The 18303-nt window shown below is 35.0% G+C and overlaps 1 protein-coding gene across 18 annotated transcripts in view; it reads right to left on the reverse strand.

Moving 5' to 3' along the window:
- NFIB (nuclear factor I B) overlaps positions 1-18303 on the reverse strand; it is a 436433-nt gene that overhangs the window by 93851 nt on the left and 324279 nt on the right. For all 18 annotated transcript variants that reach the window (XM_049116123.1, XM_049116122.1, XM_049116128.1 and 15 more), the window contains one exon: positions 6986-7039. In XM_049116123.1, the coding sequence (XP_048972080.1) occupies positions 6986-7039 (54 nt within the window). The remainder of the gene's footprint in view (positions 1-6985; positions 7040-18303) is intronic.

The following is an 18303-nucleotide window of genomic DNA, read 5'->3' on the forward strand; positions in this document are numbered from 1 at the left end:
ATGCTACAAGAAAGGAAAATTAGAGACCAATATTTCTGTGAACACAGTTGCAAAAATCCTCAACAAAATATTAACAAACCAAATCCAACAATATATTAAAAGGATCATATCCCCTGATCAAGTGACATTTATTCCAAGGATGCAAGGATGGTTCAACAGCTGCAAACCAGTCAATGTGATATACACATTAACGAAATGAAGGTAAAAATCATATAATCATTTCAATAGATGCAGAAAAAGCGTTTGGCAAAATTTGACATGTTTATGATAGATACTCTCAACAACATAGGCACAGGGGCAACATACCTCAAAATAATAAAGACCATATACAACAAGTCCACAGCTAACCTCACACTTGATGGTGAAAACCTGAATGCTTTTCCTCTAAGATCAGGAAATAGACAAGGATGCCCACTCCTACCACTTTTATTTAACATGGTATTAGAAGTCCTGGCCAGAGAAATTAAGCAAGAAAAATAAAAGGCATCCAAATTGGAAAAAAAAAGAAATAAAAATCACTATTTGTAGATGACTTGATATTATATAAACCCTAAAGACTCCAACAGAAAACTGTTAGAACAAACATATTCATTAAAGTTGCAGGATACAACATCAAAACTCGAAAATCTGTTGCATTACTATACATTAATAGTGAAGTATCAGAAAGAAAAATTAAGAAAACATCCTGTTTGGGTGCCTCGGTGGCTCAATTGCTAAGCATCTGACTCTTGATTTCAGCTTCAGTCATGATCTCAGGGTTGTGAGATCAAGCCCCATATCAGGTTCTGTGCTAGGCATGAAGGCTGCTTAAGATTCTCTCTCTCTCTCTCCCCCTCTCTCTTTACTCCTCCCCCAAAAAAAGAAAAAGAAAGGAAGAAAACATGCCATTTACAATTGCATCAAAAAAAAAAAATTAAGACACTTAGGGATATTTAACCAAGGAGGTGAAAGACGTGTAATTGAAAAATAAAAGACATTAATGAAAGATACAGATGAAGACACGATTAAATGGAAAAATACTCTATGCTCATGGATTGGGAGAATTAATATTGTTAACATTTTTATACCACCCACAGCAATCTATAGATTCAATGCAATCACTATAAAAATTCCAATGGTAGTTTTCACAGAAATAGAACAGTCCTAAGATTTGTATGGCACCATAAAAAAATTCCAAATAACCAAAACAATCTTGAGAAAGAACAAAGCTGGAGGCATCACACTCCTTGATTTCAAATTATATTACAAAGCTATAGTTATAAAAATAGTGTGTATTGGTATAAAATCCCAAACATTGATCAATGGGAGAATAGGAAGAACAGGGAAGAGAAGAGGGAGCCTAGAAATAAACTCACACATTTACAGTCAATTAATTTATGACAAAGAAGCCAAGAATACACAGTGAGGAAAGGACAGTCTTTTCAATAAATGGTCTTGGGAAATTTGCACTATCACATGCAAAAGAATGAAACTAGACCATTATTTAGTCCATAAACAAAAGTTAACTCAAGACAGATCGAAAACTTGAATGTAAGGCTTGAAACCATAAAACTTCTAGAAGAATACATAGGCAGTAAGCTCTCTGACATCAGTCTTGGCAATAATTTCTTGAATCTGACACCAAAAGCAAAAGCAATAAAAGCAAAAATAGACAAGTGGGATTACATCAATCTAAAAAGTTTCTGCAAAAAAAATAAATAAAAAAATAAATAAATAAAAAATAAAAGTTTCTGCATAGGCAAGAAAACCATTAACAGAAAGAAAAGGCAACCTACTGAATGGCAGAAATATTTGCAAATCATATAATTATAAGGGGCTAATATCCAAAATATATAAAGAATTCATACAACTCAATAGTAAAAAATAATAAAATAAAATAAAATAAAATAAAATAAAATAAAATAAAATAAAATAAAAAAATGGGCAGAGGACCTAAACAGACATAAAAAAAAAGACATACAGATGACCAATGGATATATGAATAAATGTTCTACGTTATTAACCATCAGGGAAATGCAAATCAAAACCACAATGAGATATTACCTCAAACCTGTTAGAATGGTTATTATCAAAAAGACTAGAAATAACAAGTGTTGACAAGGGAGAAGAGAAGGGAGCCCTCCTACACTGCTAGTGGAAATGGAAATTGGTGTATGGAAGAGTATGGACTTTCCTCAAAAAACTAAAAATATAACTCAACATGATCCAGCAATTCCACTTCTGGGTTTTTATTTTTTTAAATGAAAATACTAATTCAAAAAGATATATATATATTCCCATGTTCATTGCAGCATTATTTACAATAGCCAAGATATGAAACTAACCTAAATCCCCATCAAGGGATGAATGTATAAAGAAAATGTGTTGTATATATGTATAAATGGAATATATATATGGTGTGTATCTGTAAATTGAATATATATATATATATATAGGATATTATTCAACTATTAAAAAGGCAGGAAATCTTGCCATTTGCAAAAACATGGATGGATCTTGAGGACATCATGCTAACTGAAAGAAGTCAGACAGAGAAAGATATGTTATGATCTCTAATAGGTGGAATATATATTATATATATTTATTTATATGCTTATATGATTTATAGTACTAGACATTTATATTATACTTATATATTTATATGCATAATAATTTCTTAAATATAAGATGAGAATATTGTTAGTTAATAGATACTCCTTGTTTAATTTATTCAATTATTTATTTAGTTCCAGAGAGGATATAAGGTAGCTTATTTGACATCCACCCAATATAGAATCCTAATGGTTTCCAGAGGTTTTGCCAGACTACATGCAAAAAATCAACACACAAAATAGCACAGGCCAAAATGTGCCAAAAAGAAAGTAGGATAAATCTGTGTCTTTCCAGTTGAGAAAGCTCTGATTAATGCTACAGAGAATGCTTCATAAGTTTTCATCATAGAATTTGCAAAAACTGCCCCAAGATTCTCCATTTCTTTGTTGTATTTCCAGCCAAGAGAAAACTCCCCACATAACTACAGACTTCCTAAACTTCAAAATGAGGTGTCAGCTTCTAAATGACCCAGAGGCAAAATCCAACTTCTAGTTTGCCTTGTTTTCTTTGGATATTAACCATTCCAGCATTAGGCAAGTGATTGAGATAGGAATATCTAAAAGACCATAGCTCAAGGAAAGCAGAGATATAAAACAACAGGGCAATTCAAAGCTAATTTTAAAAAATTGCAATTCGATCACACATTTCCTAAAAGTGACAGTGGAGTTTTTAATTATCGCAAAAATTAGGAGGAGTCTAATTCCTAAATTAGTGATTTACTCTCCTTTGGTCCAAACAGTTGTTTGCTATAGTTGAGAGAGGATTCATATTTCCATTGCTTAGAAAGGAATAATTTAATGTTTAAAAAGAAGTAACTAAATATAAACATATAACTTCTGACTCCATCATAAACAAACGAAATGTGTATCATTAAAATAAATGAAGTGGTCTGGTGCTTCTTGACTAAAATAACAATGTCATATCCTTGGGCACCATTAGAATTTTGAAATACCTTAGCCCTGAAAAGATAATGATCCCCATCCCCACCATGTAACAAAGACTAAAACAAACTATTAAATCACAAATAGTATAAGAAAATGCAATAAAGACTTTCATTGCTTTTTAAAATAACAAAAAATTGCAAAAATGCCTTTAAAAATATCACATATCGTTCCTTCCAATAATGTACTGCTTTTGTTTGCTTCTGCTCTGTTTGCTCACTATATACTAATCTCAGTCAAGAAGCACAAAAATTAAAGGCCTATATGGAGATAATCATACTAGTCTGAGGAGCTTTAAGGTCCTTCAAAAGTTCTTCTGAACCAGCAAGGATATGGCCTCCATGTCAGATAGTCATGTCTGATGCTGGAGAAAGGCCAAGCTAGAGTGGGTGTTCAATCTGTGAGCAGACCATGCATCTTATAGAATGACATAATGGGATTCCACCTTCATGTCAACAGTGGGGAACAGATTTCACAGAGCTTCCACCTCCAAAAGAGATTGAATTTTTGGCATCTCTTCCTAAGCTGTTGGGAAGTAGATGGTAACTATGTCCATGGGCTGCACATCTCCCAATGGAAAACTACTGGTTATTACAAAATGTTAGCACTCAACATGATCTTTTTCAAAAGTTTAGCTTCCCTTTGTTATAACAATACAAGTAGCAAAGCAATTTGATTGTTTCATTGTTTATGGTATTAGATTGAATTTTCTCATGAATGCACTGTGTCTTTTTGAGATACTGCATCTGAAACTTTAGAGATTCCACATTTCAGCCAAAGCCAGAACACAAAGATGAAAAAAGTCTCCAAAAGATAAATTATGTTCTAAAATCCCAAACATGCTTATATTTATGAAAAGAGTTTCTCTTTTTTTTTTTCTTCACGAGAGAGAGAGAGAGAACGAGAATATGCACATGAGTAGGGAAGGGACAGAAGGAGAGAATCCTAAGCAGGCTCCACACTCAGCCCAAAGCCCAATGAGGGACTTGATCTCCTGACTGTGAGATTGACCTGAGCCAAAATCAAGAATCAGACGCTTAACTGACTGAACCATTCAGGTGTCCTGTGAAAAGAGCTTTTAATAATGCATATAATTTATCGCAATTGACTACAAAACAAAAACCTTAATAAGTTCTGATTTTTCACATTTCAAATTAGAAGTCATTCTACATACCTAGTGGCTTGATTTATTTCGTTACTGCAGAACTCTTACTTTCATCAAGAAGGATTCTTTAATAATCTCATGATTAAATCCATAATACAATGATAAGCAACATATGCTAAAATGATGGAATGCTTCCAAATCATCAAAGAAAATTTTAATTTTGTTCCATTTAATTTTGATATCATATATGTTTTATTATATACTACCTGAAAAACTGGTAATTTATGTAGCATTTACATATATGCAGTATTCAACTAATCATATGATCTAACACATTCCAGTTTTAAGACATTGTTCTCAAAAAGGTTTGATTTCCAAGGAAAATTTAAAAAGGAAAAAATTAGAATTGTCCTACCTTGATTATTTCTGTTTGTCATATTATATGCAAACAGATGAATTAAGAGATGCCACACTGAATATAGCAAAAGAAAAATTTAACCAAGATTCCTGACAAATATTAAAATATCAAATTCCAGCCTTATATAACTATTTTACAATTATTCATTCAGCATAAGTAGAGAACATTTTTAAGTAAAATTCTTTCTGTACACGTTCAGAAATGCATTTTAAATGATAACAGCTTTATTAATTTCAAATGCAAAGAACATATCCTTTGTTTAGTCTGACGGACTTACATTACTTATCAATTCTTTTTCTATTAACCACCCTCCCCCACCCCATTCTTCCTAAAATGAGTGAGGAAGCTTTTAAAAAATGTTTGGACATGATTCACTCTGAGTTATCATGCTATACAGGGAAAACATTACTCAAGTAAAAAGAAGAAATTTTAGTAAAGCTAAAGGCATACCCCAACGAAATTTTCTCAACTTAAGAAAATTTCTCACAAATTTATTACATTTGAAATACTCTGTCTTTTTTATTCTACTCTCCCACCAACACAAAAAATAAAATAATAAATTTAACTGGAAATTACATTTAATTTTTTCTGATTTTTGTATGTGTTATCAATCCGTAGTAATTTTGAATGATTTTGATAAAAGACCAATCGAGTTAGCATACATTTTTCAATCTATATTTAATTAAAACTTTTGATCTTTGAAGTATCTGCTACTTTTGCCAAACAGTAAGGTTTTGTACAATACAGAGTACTGAATATGTAGTTGGAAAATATATTTTTTCTAAGATAAAAATAAGGAACAAAATATAGGCAAGACTCAAAAAGAAGAAGTATATTGTCTTGACTTTGCACTTTTCCTTGCATATTTACTTACTGTATCTTTGTAACATCATTTCAAAATAAGACTGGTCTATTTTCTTACAGTTTGGGGTTTTTTAGATAGTACAATCTCACAGTAGCAAAGTTCTATGACAAGGGAGGTCAGATAATTAAGGACCTAATACTAATTCTACCTGAGGAAACTTTTATTATTACTTTTCATAAATGGTTTGGTTTATTTTCAACGAAAACAACTAGATGAAATTATTTGGGGAGGTAGGGGACTTATGTGGGGAGTTTGGATTTTTTTTGTTCATTTTGTTTTGGTTTTGTTGGTTTATTCTTAGAGCACTCTCTTCCCCAAGTTGCAAATACAAATAAAATTATTCTGATAATGAAATAGTAGAAATTCTTCTTTGCACAAGTTTTATACTATGAGGAAAAAACACAAAATGCCCCCAAATTAATGTCAAATTCTATATATTCAGATTTAGAAGCAAGGAAACTACGAAGACAGCCAAGTTATAAAAGCGTATTTTCAGATCTGGAACAACTTCTGGACATAAAGAGGGTATTTGGCATACATCATACTAAAGGAAAAGTCTTACTTTCATTATTTCCTGATTCTTGGAATCTAATAAAAACCTTATGGAATAAAAACTTGTTTGAAAAAAATCCCTCACTGAAAACATAACCACCCTCTAGCCCAACCCTCCTTATAAAGTAATACGAGTTGATAAACTATAATAAGAGTATGGAAATTTTTACTCTTTCTTGTGCATTTTAAAAGAATGATGAAGTAGTTTTTTGGCTTTTTAAGCAGCAGTGACTTTTAGCACCTGAACAATGTACAACTAAAATACACGCATGTTCATTTTTCAAGAAACATCACCAAAAATTAAAACGGTGGTGGTTAGGTAAGTACTGATGACGCCTATATAGAAGTATTTGCCACTGTGAAGGGCCTATGGAGAATCACATCTTGTCCTGATCATACCTGCCTGCCAGAACAAAATAGGCAGCTGACCAATCATGGGGTGTTTACCTATACAGTGGTACCTTTGTTCTCCAACAATGTTAGATTGCAAATGTCCTGGAGCACATATTTACCTGGAGGATTCTTGGCAGGATCATTGTGGCTTGGACTTCCTGATTGTCCAGAATCTATAAAGAAATCACAGAAAATGTTTTCTTTTTAATTTGTTTTGAATGAATTTCACAATCCTCAGAAGGACTTTTAAAAAAATTTTTTAAGATGCAACAACGAAGCTGAGTGTTTAAAAAAAGTATACTTTCCCAAGCCTTTCAGCAGCAACACTTTATTTATCGAGCTAGATAAATGTCCATACATATTTCTATGTCAAAATGAAAAAATAAAGTAGAGATCTACCATATTCTCAGAATGGAGCAAGGCTTTTTGAAACAAAAGGTCTGGCTACAAAGCCACTAAAGGTGGTTTGAAGGTCGGGCCTGTTAGTACCAATATGAAATAAAGCAGATATATCCCCTAAAAATGCAACCTGAGTGTAATTAAACATGCTTTTAAGAACCTGAAAATGTTTTTATTCGAAGAGTAAAATACACAGAAACGAGAGTCCATTTTTCCAGGATTTCATGTGCATACACACATATCCACTCCCATAATCTCCCAACCTACTGGATCCAGGCCCAGATTTGTCTTCATCCCATAATAGCAATCGATTTGCAAACACCAAGAAGAGCATAAATTACTAGGTAGAAACTAACACAGCTTTATGGAGAGCAAATTGTTGGATCAATTTAATTTCCATCTGTGATAGACAGACTGCAGATAAGGAGAAAAAGATCAATGTAGTATAATCAAATTTCCTATCCCACGTTATTTTTCATTGATGCTTTCTATAGGAAACAACGTAGAGGCTATACTACAGTTAGGCAACATGCCTTTCCCAGCTAACCTAACACTCTTGTGTTTTGTTCGTTCCTCTTTCCTCTATGTCCCCTCTGCATTTATCTGTGTCATTTGCCCCATATCATTATACACTTACTTGCAGGTTGCTTTATCATCTTATTTTATTGGTCCTAGTATTTAAGTTTTGTCTCCCCAACTAAATTGTATGCTCCTAAGCTGAGGCAGAGATTCTATCTACTTCTTTTGTGTCTTCCTCAGTGCGCAGTGTGCTGTTCAAGGCTGTAAATGCACCAGGCTTTCGGTAAACGCCGGAGGAATGGAAGGCTCAGGATTCAGCAGCCTTCTCTGCCTGCCTAGGAAAGGCAATTTTGAACTTGATACTGAATTTCAACAAAATTTGATCGGTGGCCATAGATAAATCTCTTCCCTGAAATCTTGCCATGGTACCTATGCCAAGACAAGAATCCAGTCTCATTTAAGCAGAAAAATCTTATGCTAGTTTTTTCAGCAGGGTGATTCTGTTCATCCATGTAAGTGATTAGCATATTGCAATTGCTGCTTCTGATGTGAAATGCAAGGGGATCCTGTTAGTCTCTTCCTGTATAGAATTTGGCCATTTATTTTTGCACTTTGCCTCATGCCTGCTAACTAGATATAATGCTGAGATCAGAATTCCACCTCTTCATCATATTTCCTTTGTCTTTTTTTTCTCTAGAATAGTTTTCATGAAATCTACACAAATATATGTGGTGATTCCCACATTATCCACCAATTGATTTCTGACTTCCCAGAATGCAAGCAAAGAAACTCATAAGGGCCACTCAAGCTAGTGTCTCCTGCAGACGGTCAGAGTTGGATATCCTCTAAAATGCTTGTCTCTCATGAATTCTCTCATTGTTTCTGAAATTGAGGCAAGACTCAGTGACTTATAACTTAGAAAGTCAATCTTTCTCTTTCTACATTCCTAAAAAAAATGGTATAATATTGGCCACTTTCCAGGCATGGAGTATGATAGTTACATAAAAATGATAAATTACACTATTTTGTTACTGCTTCAGTTATTTCTGCCTTGAGTCCCTCTGACAAATGTCCTTCAATACTGATACTACATTCCAGTTTAATTTCTCGTGACCCTAACATTTTGAGGCGTTCCTACTTTTATTATTATTGTCGCCGTCATTGTTGTTGTTAACATACCACTGAACAGAGAGCCTCTTCATATTTTCTTTTTCCTTTTAATGTTTACTTCACATTTACGGAGGCCTAGACCTTGCATCCTTCAAGGTCGCTAATGCCACCTTCCTGATGACACACGAGGCAGGTTGAGGTTGTCCTCAGGGGACAGTGGTTGTAGACTCTCCATGAGCCTTAGCATGTTTACTTAAATCAATTTCAAAATGGTACCACAAAACTCTTTCCCAACATCTGGCTGCTAAAACTTGGGTCAATTAAAAAAGTGAATGTCTCTTCTATTCCTAAAAGTATTCAGCTAGAACACTGGCACCCCCATTACCACAACATCCCACTTGGGAAACTCTATTCTTTTCTGCTGCAAATTACCCCTTCCCCCATTTCCAACAACTGCACACCAACTTCTTCATTTGAAAACAATATAATTACTAAAAAAAACCAACAACAAAAAACAAGTATTTGAGGAAAAACTGAAGTAGACACTAAATTTGAGTCACACACTTGCTTTTAATAAGAATTCCACTTTCTAAAATGATCTGGCATTTACTGGCACACAAAGGCAGATTTTCCCCTCATATTCCAAAGTCTGTGCCTTTTCATGAAGTAAAATAGTATAAACTAGACCCCAAAACATAGAATAGGGCCCCCTTAGAGAGTGAGCAAGTTAACATTTACTTTTCAGACTATAAATTCTAACGCTATAATCTACTCTTAACTCTTATGGCATCTTATACCAGTCACTTAATTCCAACTGCTGGAAAAGGAAGTAACCGGGGAGTCACACTTGGCAGAGAAATCAAAATGAACTGTTATTGTGGTTAACTTCAGAGAAGGAATTATTCAGACCACATTTAAAACCCTTCCAATTCACCACCCAGGTCACATTACTCTACACCCTTTTCTTCAACCACTTCCATCACTTGCTCAAGTCCTGTGTGCGTGTGTGTCTGTGTGTATTTAATATGTTATTGTGAATTCTAGCTCTGTTCCTCACTAGTAGTGTGATTTTGTGCAAAATTACTTAACTCTTAGAGCCTTGTGGTCTATATTTTTACAACTGTAATACTATCTATCTCATAGAATCATCGCAAAGCTTTCATTATGTAAACCATCATGTACTGGTCAGACACATCCCATACAATCCGTAAGTGAAATATATCAATCACAGAGATCACAGTCAAAGAATGATTAATATATTTAATGGACTAATTCTCAGGAAAAAAGGAAGAAAAGGGATATGACTAAATTCTACCCACCGGTCCCAGGGCAAGCATGTAAAATGGTCTGTGGTAAATGGCCTGAACATGAAGGAGTGTGTGCCTGCTGAGAATTCCTATGTTAAAGCTATAGCCACCCTCTCCTCTCAAGGGAGAGAGTTGCAAGGCCTCAGGAACTCTCATGCTCAAAAGGCAGTAGGTACAAGCCACTTGATGAAGATTACCTCCAGAAGACTGAAGTCTTTGAAGAACAAGGCTGGTAAGAATGGGGGTTGTGAGTTGCCCAGCACACTGGGTCTTGAGTCTAGAACAATCTGGACGCAGTGGAGAACAAGAGAGGGAAACGGAACTTGAAGGCAGCACACCTAAACCAGTCCTTCATCGTTCCTTCCACATTTTATTTTCTCTTCCTTGACCCCAATCTAGATCTTCTACATTTTGTTGTCTCTTTCTGACTTCACTGGACATGATGTAGAACTGAAATAGCTTGTATTACTTATATGAGTATAATTATTGTACTTCTAAAAACCTCATATTACCCTTATTCTTTATATTTTAAAAGTGTCAGTTAAATGTATATGTCTTCTTCTTGGAAAAATATAATTAATGAAGCCATTTCTAAGTTACTGCTTTTGGAACTCAATCTATTCCTCCTCCTCCAGGAATAAGAAAAGATTCACATCCCCACATGACCCTTACCAACTTTTCTTCAATCCTGTTGTGCACTCCCTTTTAAAAAGCAGCCAGCCTTTTATGGCTCTTCTAATATCTAAACTTTACCTAAAGAATAGCCAGCTTTGGGGTACCTGGGTGGCTCAGTCAGTTAAGTGTCTGCCTTCGGCTTGGGTCATGATACTGGAGTCCCAGGATCCAGCCCCATGTTGGCCTCCCTGCTTCTCCCTCTCTCTCTCTGTCCCTCCTCCCAGCTCATGCTCTCTTGCTCTCTCACTCTCTCTCAAATAAATATAATCTTAAGAAGAGAAATGGTCAGTTTCCCTAATGACCCAGTTTTGTTTTTTTTTTTTAGAAGATCCTGGGATATTTAAGTGACCTAAATGGCTTGTCCAAAGTTACATGACAACTATTAAAACATATGTTCTCTACATAGGCCACCCATTCAGTCACACTGCCTCTTGAGAGGTTATGATGCAATCTGCAAATCACGTACAGCCAAGTGATCTTTTAGTAGATTAAATGTTTCTGGGAACTTGACCTTCCCCTAACTTCCCTCCTCCTTCCTACCATTTACCAATACATTCAAAACCTTTTTCATAAATTTTAAAAGCCCATAGCTATTCTTTCTAAGTTGGAAACAATTATTATTAAAATCTATAAGCTTACTGATGCTTGAAAAAGAGGAGAACTCTAAATCAAATTTAGTCTGGATTCTCCCTGCTAAACAAAGAGAATTCTAATGCTTTACTAACAATCTAGTGGAAGTCCAATAAAATATTCGCTAAATATGTAAGATAATAAACAAATAATCACCACTTAAATGTTTGTTATTGAGTACTAACTTTCTGAAGTACTCAATTATCTGATGGGGGCAGATCATCAAAACTGAAAAATTTCTGAAGGTAACTACTATAAGCATCGATTAGATATGAATCAGTAAGATTCACAGAATACCTTCTATATCCCAATTGCTGATGTCTGGAACATAAAAAGGTTCTTAATACATGCCTATTAAATTTCCAATTAATTTATAATAATGACCCTTAAAACACTGTTTTAAGAAGAATATACATTCTATGCCTTCTAGAGCTCAGAGGCTGCCCAAAAAGAAGTAAATGTACAAATAAAATATAATACAGTGATAGGTGCTAATAACGAGTCTTATATCAAGATCAGCAAACAATTGGTTCTTCCTAGGAAGGATGAGTAAGGGTGTGTCATAGAAATTATCAGAGGGAAGGACCTAAGGAACAGATCCTTGAAAAATGAACAGATGTCATATTATGATAGTACATAATTCTACTCTGCTACCAAGGCTTTTTAAAACCCTAAACTGATTAAGCTACTTCACTGCTAAAACCCTTACATGTATTCTAAATACAGAAAAATCTCCAAATTTTTTAGCATGCCATTCCAGACACCTTCTGGTCTTTACCAACTCTCAGGTCATATTTTAGTCTTCTGCTTCCCCATGTATCATCCACACTTGATGCCTCCAAGTCTTTGCACATTGTGTCACCCTTTTTTTCCTCCCCAAAGTCCTTCATGTTGAGGTCATGCGCCTTTTAGATTCATGAAATACATGAAGGGATGCTGACCTATTTAGCCTATACCCCTAATCTTCAATATACTGCTTGACACTCGGTTGAGTAAACTAAATGAGTAGGAAACAATTGGTCTATAAAACTAAGGAAGTGTACAAAGAAGAAAGACTAGCCATGCCCCTTCGGTGAAGAAACATACATTAGAAGTCAAACAGACACACCTTTGGTGGCCAACAAAAAGAGGAAGAGGGCTAGGTGTACTAGTCCTCGCCTGAAGTTAAGGCTCAGTTCTGCTTCCTTTACTTCCCGATGGAATATTTGGAAATGGGAGGGAGTAGATGAGAGAGACTATTTTAGTCAGAATTAATTTGGGGGTCTCTCCTACAAACGGAAGAAATGTTCGGTAAGGGCCCGGAAGCAGACCCCCAGTTTGCAAGCTGGAGGCCAAGAAGCTTTTAATGACCTTTATACATAAGCTGTCGTTATATTCCTGGATGAAACCTATTTCAGGAATTCATTTTCTTTTTTGACACCATGACTGGAGTATCAACAGAAAAACTAAATTTGAGAGGCATGATTTTAATTTATAGTCATGTTGATGCAAAGAAGGGCTGAAGAAGGTAATTTGTCATATCCCTTCTAGCTCTAAAATTCTATGATTCTATAACAATATGGCTTTTATATCAAGGGATATCAGAAGAGTAAATGAAACCCACACTGTAACCTGTTAACCTACAGATAGCCTCTTGCTAGAACTAAAATTAGTCATCATGTGATAAAGGGCCCCTTTGTCATATTCTTTTGCTTTAAGCAGGTAAAGAAATAGCCCATTGTCAACTAAAGAATACCATGGGATTTTTTTAAAAGACTTAGAATGGTCCCCTTCTTTCTCTCCTAAACGTTAATTACTAACATACTAAAATAGTATATTTTTACAAATTAAATATGTAGCATGCCAGAAAGAATCACTTAAGAAAGAGAAAAGTCAAGATGTAAGGAACAAGCAAAACCCTGAGGGAAGGGATACAAATGCATGCATTTTATAATAGGGACACACAAAAATAAGACAAAACCAGGCACCTTTTTAAAGGGGGTGCAGGAGGAGAAAACAGTTCTCTTAGGGCACCACCTCCCTCACCTTCTTCCATTTCCCTCTGCCCCAAGCGCTGTTCCTCACTCTTGACAGTTTATTTTCCACAATGGCTGCTTCCCTGGGATTTACAGTGATTTAGCTTTATATAATTGCAATCTGATTACATAATTCACCATATTTTTCTCCAGCACAGTTAAAATACTACATGGCTTCACTTTTAATGGAGGACTGCTTCATCAATTGGGGTGACACAAAACTATAGTTTTACAATATTTTTTTCCTCTATTAAATGCTTATTAGAGTAACACACACAAAAAAAGAACAAAGAAAAACTAAGTGCTTTCCTTGTCTCTCATAAGCATGTAAAGGTGTAGGAAAATGCCTGCTCCTTCTTTCTCTCCATCTCCCTCTGTCTCTCTCTAGCTTCTGTATCTCTCTCTCTTCTCAATAGGGCATTCCATTATATGGCATCTGCTTCCTTGCAAAACTTGGTTAACCATGTACCCATGGAAAGCATCAACTCTGTCACTTTGTTAACGGAGTCTGTGATATATTTTTGCTGAACCTGTGCTCCCTCCACTAAACCCAGTTCTGAGTAGGAAGAGAAATCAAACCTCTCTGAATATGTTTGGCAGAAGCAAAGTAATATTCAGGAAACATGGCTTCCTACATATTCTTAATCATGCTTTTTAATCTATATTATTTCCCATCTAAAGGCCCATGATCTTCCTTTTCATTGGCTAACATAGATTTTTAAATATATGTTCAATATTAACAAAACTCATAGTCTTAAGAGAGGTTGCTGCGTTGAGGGTCATTACAGATAAATTAACTTAACCAAAGAAAATATAAAACAAGAGCGTAGATATGTAATATATCCTCTATATCTTATTTCCACATGTTCCACTAGTTCTACTTTTAAACTTTCTTTTGAAGAGCTACGTTTTTGGTTTTAACAGGGTGATTGGGTTCAAAGCATCATATCTCAGGGATTAAAATAACGATTTATTTGGACTTAGGACCAAAATTGGTTCACAAAGAATTAGCCAAAAGACAGAGGCCACTGAAATTTAAGGGGAAAAAAAATCATATGCCTGCATGAGAGCAAATTAAACCTGTTCTCAGGAGGGGACTATTGACCAGTGCAGATACAAACACCCCTGCACAAAAAGCGTTAAACCTGCCAATATCTGTGACCAGAAGTTTGCACTGCTTCATTAACTAGCACCAAAACCTCACAAACGAAAGCAGGGATAATAGTATCTGACCTTTCTGACCTAAGATTAAGTTCAATGATTCTTTACTGATCCAGGGATTGAGTGAACCAAAGGTCACAACCAGGATCATCGACACTTCTTGCTTTCTAAGCCTTTACCCTATAGAATGCAAAGACACCATACTGATCATTGTCAAGATTGCTAAGTTTCTACAGTGTGTTTTCAATTAAGTAAATAAAATGTGGTAATTAAATCAAGATTGCGTAATATGTTTTTGATTTGTAATCTCATTTAAATTAATTAACTGACTCAATCCTTGTTTAGTTTTTAAACTGGCCTAGTTAGGGAAAGAGTCCCCGGGAGCAAATCCAGCTTTCTATCTTTAAAAACAAGGCAAAGCAATCTGGCATACTTAAAAAATTTTTTAATGCACCAGGAAAATATAAATACAGAGGCAGGGGTGTTAGTGTAGTGGAGGGAGGAGTTTTATGGCATGATTTTGACTAAAAAAATAGTTCTTGCACTAGAGAGAAATAAACCAAGACATTATTTATTCAAAACATTTCTTTTCCAATTTTATGAAGATTGCATGTTTGTTGGAAGCAAAACATCTCCAGCTGTATTTTAAGTTTCTGAAGAGAGTTGTAAGATTTATAATCTTTCATAAATGCTGCCCATATCTCATAATATTAGATGAACACGCCACTGCGTACTTTAAGGAAAAATTGGCCAATACGTTTTGCCACATGAAAACAATGAAGTACTTTCCAAAGCCCAGCCAGATCCAGTAGGAAAAGATGAGATGAATGTCCTGTCTTTCCCATCTGGGAGACATTGTGGATTTTAGCTATTCTATGTAATATACATTTTTTTTCCCTTGGAAACCAAGAAACCTGCATTTTATAGTAAGGTATGTAGTGCAAAGAGAATGTTGGTGAAATATGAATCTGAAAATGAAAACCAGAACGTCATCAGACTCAAGAACATAATTATAGAGGCAAGTTGAAAAAAATCAATGTAAAATTTCAATATAAACCAAATGCAACGTATCTATGATCATATTAGTCTTAGATTTTCTCTTAAAAGGAAAGCATGGAAAAATAAATGCTCTCTTATCTCCAAAGCCCTGAATAGCACTTGTTACATTGTCTGACATGGTGACTGACTTATCTGTTTTATTTTGTCCAAGGGTTTTCATGGATTAATCTAAATCCTACAGGTGCCACAGTCCTGTGGACACATGGCCCCTTTATGCTAGCTAGGTCGTTCCATGTATTTCTCCAAAACTTAATATCATATTGTATATCTAGATTAAAACCAGATACAAGACTTTCTAATATTTTGTTGGCAATTTTTCTTCTCAGGGAGCAGGCTGTGTTTTCTCAAAACTGTCTGGAGAGTCAGAACGCCTGGGTCCCATTCAGTAACTGCCAACCACTTGTACTCTGACCCTAAGCAAACCACTTATGCCTCAATCAGTTTTCACGTTGCCCAATCATTTAAAACCAGATGAGAAAAAGGTACAAATTTTTAGCCTTAGTCATTTACAACAGGAATAAGAGGGGGAAAAATAACTTCACACAACAGTGAAAATATGCACAAGTATTTGTGGAGAAAGATTAACATACTTTTTTTTTTTAAGATTGTATTTATTTATTCATGAGAGAGAGAAAGAGAGAGAGAGAGAGGCAGAGACACAGGCAGAGGGAGAAGCAGGCTCCATGCATGGAGCCTGACGTGGGACCCGATTCCAGGACTCCAGGATCACACCCTGAGCTGAAGGCAACGATAAACCACTGAGCCACCCGGGCTGCCCTAACATACTTTTTAAAAATACATTTTAAGGTTTAATTTTCCACTTTCACTCCTCGCCCAGAAGCCCCACTTAATTGGTCCTCCTCTGTTTTCACTATACACTTCCCTTTGAAAACACTAACAACACTGGAAATTAAAGGACTAGGTTGGCTAGGTTATAAAATTCATGAGGTCAAGATACATGGAAGTCTTATTTACTACTTAGCATAATTCCTGGCATATTAGTAGGTGCTCAATCAACACCTGTGAATAAATGATCACTATTTTACAATAGACAAGACCTTGATGGCTGCTCTAACTTAAGGCATTTTTCACCTTCCTCAAATTATAATTGCCAGTAATGCCAATCCTAGCTATTATTTGTCTGAGGATTATCTACATGTATTCTATTTTTTTAAAAACGTCTCTCCAAATACAAATTTAGCAACTGATTCAGTCATTGACTGAAGTCATATTCTTATTTGAAAAGTGCTCTTTTTATCATAGACATGAGTTCCTAAAAAGAAAATTTTTACTTGAAAAGATTTCTCTGTTATGCCAGGTGAAAAGATACTTTGCCAAATCATTAAAATATTTACTTTTAAAGCATCATACAAACTTACAGAAAAGAAACTGAATGGGTTTTTTTATGTATCTTATTGGCTATATATGATGGATAACTACTAGCCTTTGCTTTATTATTAAATCTATGACCATATATACATAGAAAATAAATGTTATGTATTTAATCCAGAGGTGCACAATAATTAGCAGAAAAATAAAGACAAAAATAATATGCCTCCTACCACAGTAAGGCAGATTTGCATGTCAGACATTCAGTACTCCTATTTTTATAAAATAACTTTGTCATGAAATTGGAGGAAAAAATCAGAGAAGTCACTTGATGGAATAGGAAGCGTGCGGATGTGGCAGAGAGAGGAGCGGTATTCAATGTCCTAACAATTCCTTGATAAGTGGTTCAAAGAAGTTCTGTCCCCATGTTTTCAGGGCAAAAGCTAGTTTACCAGGAATTAGACTACCTAAATAATACATCATGTGAATGAACATTTTCAAAAAAGGATAAAATGAGGAAACAAACGAGGATAGTAATTTCCTCCTGCAAATTAAAATTGTGCATGAGAAGAATGTCACTCATTTTTACTGATAAGATAAATACAAATCAAAAAAGCCCAGCTAATGTGATTTTTATCTTTTTTTTTTTTTTTTTTTTTTTTGAGAGGGAGAAAGAGAAGTAGGCATGTGGAGAGTCACAGGGAGAGAGAGGGAAAAGATCAAGCAGACTTCATACTCACCACTGAGCCCAACGTAAGGCTCGATCTCACAACCCTAAGGTCATGACCTGAGCTGAAATCAAGTCAGGATGCTCAATTGACTGAGCCACCCAGAACCCCTGATTTTACCTTTTTTTCTAAGGGAAGGTCAGGATTATTCTAATGAGTAGGATAATATTTTTGAAGGAACTCTAAAAAGCTTATAACCCAAGAGAAATATGAAGATTTGTTATAATCCAATGTGGCAATATTCTTTCAAATGTCATTTGTAAAAGAAAGTTAAAAATACAGGTTATTTTAACCAAGAATAATAAAGAGCCTGTTATAGAAGCCTATTATGGAATCCACTATTCATGACTATGATTATTTGGGAAATGAGAACAAATGAGGAGAGGTATGTCCATTTGCTATATTCATTTTAAAGAAGGGAATCAAGACTAGTGTGCAGAGCCACGTACCATGTGCTCAGCCATGTACCATGTGCTCAAAATACCTTCCATTTTGTCATTTTGCT

Source organism: Canis lupus, chromosome 11 (assembly GCF_003254725.2).
Source record: "Canis lupus dingo isolate Sandy chromosome 11, ASM325472v2, whole genome shotgun sequence".
Lineage (NCBI taxonomy): Eukaryota > Metazoa > Chordata > Mammalia > Carnivora > Canidae > Canis > Canis lupus.